This window comes from Carya illinoinensis, chromosome 3 (assembly GCF_018687715.1).
Source record: "Carya illinoinensis cultivar Pawnee chromosome 3, C.illinoinensisPawnee_v1, whole genome shotgun sequence".
Taxonomy (NCBI): Eukaryota; Viridiplantae; Streptophyta; class Magnoliopsida; order Fagales; family Juglandaceae; genus Carya; species Carya illinoinensis.
Genome location: NC_056754.1, coordinates 15,787,788 through 15,795,117, shown reverse-complemented (window position 1 = coordinate 15,795,117; position 7,330 = coordinate 15,787,788). Strand labels below are relative to the sequence as shown.

General features: G+C 36.5%; 1 protein-coding gene across 1 annotated transcript; it reads right to left on the bottom strand.

The window, feature by feature from the left end:
* Positions 1-4,467: 4,467 nt before the first annotated feature.
* LOC122303455 (U-box domain-containing protein 28-like) lies at positions 4,468-6,093 on the bottom strand. Its single transcript, XM_043115236.1, has one exon. The coding sequence runs from the start codon at positions 5,914-5,916 to the stop codon at positions 4,663-4,665; it is 1,254 nt and encodes a 417-aa protein (XP_042971170.1). The 5' UTR covers positions 5,917-6,093; the 3' UTR covers positions 4,468-4,662.
* Positions 6,094-7,330: the final 1,237 nt, after the last annotated feature.

The following is a 7,330-nucleotide window of genomic DNA, read 5'->3' as shown; positions in this document are numbered from 1 at the left end:
AAAAGTTAGGCTCAGAACATTAACTTTCTATCTATATATGATCTTTCCCTCCGTTATCATGCTCGATCTATTATTGACATCAATCTGAGTACTGTTGAACAACTCGTACGTACGTGCGTCTAAGCTTTGGTCGCAAAAACTTTGTCGATTGGGATAGATAACATGGCCAAATATTCCAATAATTGGGGGACCCTACAGATCAGGAAGACATATAGCAGAAATGAGTCAAATGCGTCTGATATAATATAATTGAGATGGTACAACTAAGCCAACTCGTTTTGGTATTATCGGATAAGACACAGCAGCTGAAAGCAAACCTCATGTGAGTGGCAAAGCTGGCTTTCTTGTCGAGTGACAGGAAGCCTTGCTAGCTAGCTGCATGTGTTCTTTTGTCCAAGGCCACGAATTAAGCTTGAAAGGCAATTAATGATGCAGATGATCCAGGTCCCAGACATAATCAAAAGATTCCTGCATGGTATATATGCCTGGGAGATAGGCCGCCTGCTTATCAGCAAATTACGCGATGGGTAATTTTCTTCAAAGTGGAATATTTTTCAGTTCGGGTGAAGTACCATTAATCCCAGATTAGACAACCAGTCATTTCCTACCCCAATCTACCAACTTTTAAAAGCACCTTTATACCCTCCCATTGATTAAACTCAACAGTAACGAAGGAAATGAGTTTTAAGTGCCTCTCATCCCATTCTTCTATCTTTATTTTTATAATTTAATTCAAAATTATTTTTTTTAAATTATTTTCTAAATTTTATTCATTTTTTTAAAAATCTCCTACATCTCATTTCTCATCCCTATCTCTATTCTATTAAATAATATTTTTTTATTATTTTTTTCTTTCACTTTTATTTACAAATTTAACTACTCAATATTTTTTCTTATTTTTTGAACTATTACTCTAGTGAATATTTTAAACAAAAATTTAAATTATTTTTTTGTGAATATGATAATATTTTTAAAATTAATTTTTTTTATATTTTCGTAATTAATTAAATTATTTTTAAAATTATTATTTAAAATTATAATAAATATGAGTATGAGAGAAAGTGTAGATGATTGAAAAATTATTTATTTTATATATTAGAATAAAATATTGATAAAAATGATTTAGGGAATGAATAGTGAGTCTCTAAATATAGGAATTTACTATTTATTCCCTAAAATAGGAATCTGGATGTGGGAGACATTTTGATCAAAATTCTAAATTATGAAAAATATGATGCTTTGGAGAACCGGATGGGAATGCTCTAAGATCTTACGTCCAAAACTTAAGTTCCTTGCACAAATTTCTTATCATAGATACATCATAAGACGTACATCATAAGACCGCCTCCATAATTGGCCAAGGCATGTAGCCTAATTGGTATTACCTCCAATCTTTAAAATAGAGGTATAGAGTTTGAAACCTCCCTTTCCAAATATAAATAAATAAATATATATATATATATATTTATATATTTATATATATAAAACATGCATAGTGCATACTCTACAAGATAATGTCCAAGTGGAGTTGCATAAGAAATAAAAAGACAGCTTATAAGATACTATAGTGAGAGAAAATAGAAGCGTCGTCCATCAGCTTGTTTATGCCTACCTTTCTTATACATACTATTAAATAAGATTAATTCGAATTACTTGAAGGAGTAGAACTCTAACAAATTCGAATTTTTACTCGATCTTATAGCACATGTCACTTTGTGGTGATTACACTCTACATCGTTTAAGAGGTGACCAACGTCTCCTAAATAATTTCATGATTTGATTAAGAGCTAATCAAGATGATTGCTCTAGAAAATTGTAGAGAGAAAGAGAGAGGAGCCTTTGCTTTTGTATTCACACTCTTTAAATTAACATACAAGAATTTAAATAGTTTACTTGTAGAGTGGTTAATTAACTTTCATGAAGTTTAGTATTGATAGTGGGGAGTTAATTAACTACTTGTAACTTAATTTGCCATCCATGTGGATACAACATGGGTCATGGGATCCCACTACGAACACATATAAATCAAGTAAATCACAATTTCACTATTTGTATACATTCTTGATAGGTCAGTCCTCCTAATTAGATTGAAATCATGCAACTGATGAATTGTAATTGCCTACCTTGCATGCATCAGCATATATATATATATAAATGGAGTTACAAGTACGTTTTCAATCTTCAAGTAGGAAAAGGGATCGAAAGAAAAACGACAGAAAAGAAAGATTAGATATTATTTCACAACGCATCCATTGATAAGGGAATTACAGATTTGGTTTTGGAGAGTTCGTGGTGGTGGTGGTGGGTGCACCATTGTTTTCTTCAGTTGTCTTGCTGCTCTGGATTTGACTATACCACCAACATTTGTAGCATCAACTTCCAACCACAAATTAAGTCAGGCCTCGATTGATATAAAGGTTGATCTCCTCTAATCGTGACCCCCACCACCTTGAAACAAAAAAAAAAAAATTAAAAAAAAGAAAAAGAAATTACTACGAGATCATATTGGTGGTGGTGACAAAAATGTGTTTCCAACTTTCACAGGCAATTACAAATGTATATAGCAAATCAACAATTCTATGTATAATTATTTTTACGTATTTTATTAATGCGATTAATTGTTTATTAAAAAAATTAATACCGTCAATTACATCAGTATAGTATATAAAAAATACGTAAAAATAACTAGTATTACTCATAGCAGATATAATAAAAGAAAGAAAACCCGACACATATTCCTGGAGGAAGATGTAGCTACCGTTATCACCAATCCATGCACCGGTCAATAAGAAGAAGAAAGCAAAATTAAAATCAAGGTCGAAGTTCAAATTTAAAACAGCCAAATCGAATCTGTCCAAATAATACCCGGCCCTATAACATTGAAAACAGGGAGGAAGGACAGTTGGATGCCAAGCTGATTGGTGCAACATGCCAATCGATCTTTCCTTTTTAGATTTGACCATTCAAAGAATTCTTGATTTTCACATCTTTTTAAACCTATCTCTATTTTTTTTTTTTAATCTTTTCTTGATGCAATGCTCATATGGATCTCAATGCAAGAATAATGTATTTTTGTAAACTTTTCTTATGGGCATGCATGGAACCGAAAGCTGTAAAAATAAACTCGTGCGGGGGAGATGATGATGATGTAGCGTCCCACTGACATACAACAACACACTCGAAACCTTAGCTACAAGCAAGAAATCATGGAGTATTTTTTTTTATTTTTTTATTTTTATCAAAATGATAAAGGGTCACGTGAGATGTTCATGTTGATCCAACATGTTACCCCAATGGAATGATGACAGATCCACTCAAAACAAAGGCTGGGCAGAAAGAAAATGCCCTTCCAATACATAAAAATATATACATACACATATCAACAAAACAAGGTCCAATGCACGACTACTTCCCACATACACGTATATATAATGTGTTATAAAAAAACGAATGAGAACATTAAAAAGAAAAAAAGTGGACGGTCCCCTCAGGCCTCAAGTGCTCGGAGAACCATCCTTCCCTAACTTTTTCATTGCAACGAAGGTTTTTATTATAGTCTAATACAAAACAAACAAGGATTTGATGCATATGGTTTCCTTAGTCATAGTTTATTTCATGGCCTCTGTGAATGCCCTGCTTTCAATACCATCTTTTGTCCTAACTTTATGCATAATCTGACTATTGATGACGAGGGTTTGCATTACATTCTCTTTTTTTTTTTTTTTTGGTAGATTTGTCATTGGGATTCGAGTGGTCAAAGACTCGAACTTTGTATATCTTTACCTCTTTTTAAGGACATTTCTTTTTCGATTGGGATTCCGATCCCTTTCATTCCTTTATTCGATCTAACAATTTCTTAAGGAGGAGAGAAAGAGAACTAAACCATTACAATTAACAAAAGCAAACCCATTTGAGACATCTGAAGCACAATGTCTCTGTGTCTCAGTCTCACCTCTAATTAATCTAAGGCAGAGTTGGCACTTTCGTCAAGGTTCCAAACTTTTCTTCTTCTGGCTCCAAGCATGTGACCACACAATCTTCCAGTGGCAGCTTCTTTTTTCTAGGCAAAAAGGAAAAGCATTTCTCTTATTCTATACCACTGCATAACCAGTCGATACACGCCCATAGGTTCTCCATTACATGCCCATTCAACCTCAACTAAATCTGTTCCTCCATGGAAAAAGCTATCTTGATCATGTTGGATTAAAATTTCATTTACTTTTTGGTTTCTGGGTTAACTTTTCCAAACAACAAAAGAAGTTTATAGCTCCAAGAATCATCCACCCATAATTGTGTCAGATTTTAGACCCATTATTGGGACGCCATTTGAAATGTTCTACATATCAAAAACGCATTGTAGCAATTGGTATGAAATTTATGCAAATTGCGCATGGCTTTCACTGAATTGCACAAGCTTGTTGTGCCCTGTTCTGTCAAGCAAACAAGATAAACAGACCAAAAAAAAAATGTGTTAAGAGTTTTGGAGACCCACCCATATACCAAGTACTCGAATGAAAATACATCAGAAGTTTGTGTTAGAATCAAATGAATTCTCTTTTGTATCCATCCAACTAAAAAGAAAAACTTTCCTTTGATTTACAAATTCCGATCTCTCCCTCTCCATCTTTTCTAACAGAAAGAGAAATTATACAAAAACAAAAATCAGAAGGGCATGATATGGGTGGTCTTAGTATGGTAGCTGGAAAGGCAGGACTTGGAATTCACCCGAAATATTTTGAGCAAATCGGCCGACATTTGGCGAACCGAAGGCGAGCAATTGCTCTGCATCAGCAGAAGAATCTTGGTTAGCCCGTTCGCCCGAGCTACCGCCTCCTGTGCGCGTTCGTCCCGGAACAGAAAACACACGCTCCAAAGTATAGTCACCGCGTGCTCCGTCGCCGCACTCGATACTTTCAGGACCCTCTGCACTATCGCCTCCACGCTAGCCCTGTTCTCGCATATCTCCCACCTCCCTTCTTTACAGGAAGACATCGTTTCGAGTAGCTTCAACGCCTTCTCCGTCACCGTCACGCTCGAACTCGAATCTGATAAGAGTTTCGCCAATGTTTTGATTGTTCCGAGGTGGACTAATTTGGATTTGACGCGTTTGGTTATCGATATCCGGATTAAGCATGTAAGACCGGCTTCGATTAGAGCCGGATCGTTCTCTGGAGTGATTAATTTTAGCATTTCGGACAATAATCCGTCCTTTTCGGCGATCAGGAGTTCCGACTCGGCGTCGTTTGCGACGGTTTCTAAAATCCTAACCGATGCGATTCTGGAATCGGTTCTCCCTTGTTGCAAAACGTGAAGCAGCGAAGCCAAGCAACCGCGGTCGCTTTTCAGCATCGAATTCGTGAGCTGATGGTGGTCTTCGTTTTTGCTTAGTACCAACTCCAAAACAACGACCACTTGTTCAAGAAAATCGATGTTTTTACATGCTCCGTCACCGGCATTGCCGAGAAATTGAAGGAGCGTGACAATGAAGCCGTCCATTTTCGCGAGAAACTTACTGTTTTCCTCCGATTCTCTCGCGAAAGTAACAATTTTCGATAAGGACTCAGAGATATGTTTGTTGCTATTGCTGTCCTTTGTTTTGCTCTGCAGCTCCTTGATTAGGTCCTGTACTTGCTCCAGCGAGGGAGTCGACTCGGTCGAATCGGTTTTGCTGTTGCTAACTGAGTCAGACCAGATCTGAATGAGGCGCTGGAGGGTGCGGTTGGGTACGAACTCCTTGCTATGGAGGACTTGCATGGTGGCCGGGCAGGTGTTGTTGCCGTTGTCGAGCCAGCGTTGAATACTGGAGCGGTCGTAGGTGACTCCAGTGCACAGGCTCACCGGGGACTTCATAACGTCGAGCGAGATAGGGCACCTAAAGAAACTGGGCACCGTGATGTACAGGTCGTCCCTCACCATGTTTTCAGCGCCGTTGGAACAGATAGAATATTGAGGGAGAAAGCTTAGAGAGAAAGAGAAGGAGAGGGAGGGGAAGAGAAATGAGGAGTCCGGAGAAGAAAAGACGGAGGGTGAGTTTAAAAGGGCGAGAGAGAGAGAGAGAGAGAGAGAGAGGAGAGTCAAAGGTACGGTGACGTCAGTAATTTACTTTAATTTTCTGAATTGAAATGATATAATATAATACTCTTAAATTGGAAGAAGGGGGTGTAGCAGCCTCACACCCGAAACTAGAATTTTTTAAAGTGCAGAATAACTGAGGATAGAAGAGTAAAATCATATATTTAAATAGTGTGGAGAGTATCTGGCTGACGTTAAGAATTTTTCTTTATGGTAATTGGGATCTTTGGTCTACGGTCAATACGATGGATTGGAGACTGGAGAGTTCCATTGGGTGCATCCTCCTACAGCACACGGCATTCTACATAGGCCGTTGACTTGTAGAAATGTGGAAATCAAGACGTATGGGGGAGGGCTAGGACTGAAAGAAAAGGTGCACGTGGGACGTAAGATTGTGGGGGTGGAAGGACATATTGAAATAAATTAACATAATGGGGAGGACTGACGAGAACGTGGGGGTGGGGGTGGGGCTGAGAGTAAATAGCAGCTTTTACCTTGTGGGTGGGGGCCCACCCATGGTTCTGGCCCGTTCACATCCTCGGTCCGTTGAGGATCCCAAATACAAACAATACCGAGAGTTTTAGGGAACACTCATAGATCACTCTTTTTTTTTTTTTTTTTTTTAATATATTAACGCCAAAACGATTATTTCAAAGTTAGAGAAATTCCACTTTTAAAGTTTATTATTCTTAATCTAATTAATTAATATATTAAATTTTAAATACTATATAAAATCATTTAGAATGTATGAGTTGAATGTATTAAATTTAAAATTTAAAATTTAAAATACTATTAAATCATAATGGGTTCTTGTCACAATGCACTCTGTATGGTTGTACAAATATTTGAATTTCTAGAAGAAAAAAAAAAAAAAAAACTTTTCGGGTATAGGTGCACTCACTGGCATTCATCTGGAACCTATTAAATGCTAAAGACCATTGACTTGAGTAACACAAGCGCACGCGTTTTGTCTTCATTTCTCTTTTTAAACACCGACTTGAATTACTATACAAGAAGTGTATTATTTTATTTTATTTTATTATTATAATTTTATTAATTTTTATATAAATATAATAAAAATTTAATTTTTTTCATACAAAAAATATTCGGGTGCTACTTGTTTTTTCTAACATGACATCCCATAAATATTGAAAAACGATGGAATTAATTAATTTTATGTGGTGCCGGGCTTCTGATATTCAAGTGACAAAATTCACTCTCAAACTCTGCTCCACGTTATTAATTCCATGAAGCTGTT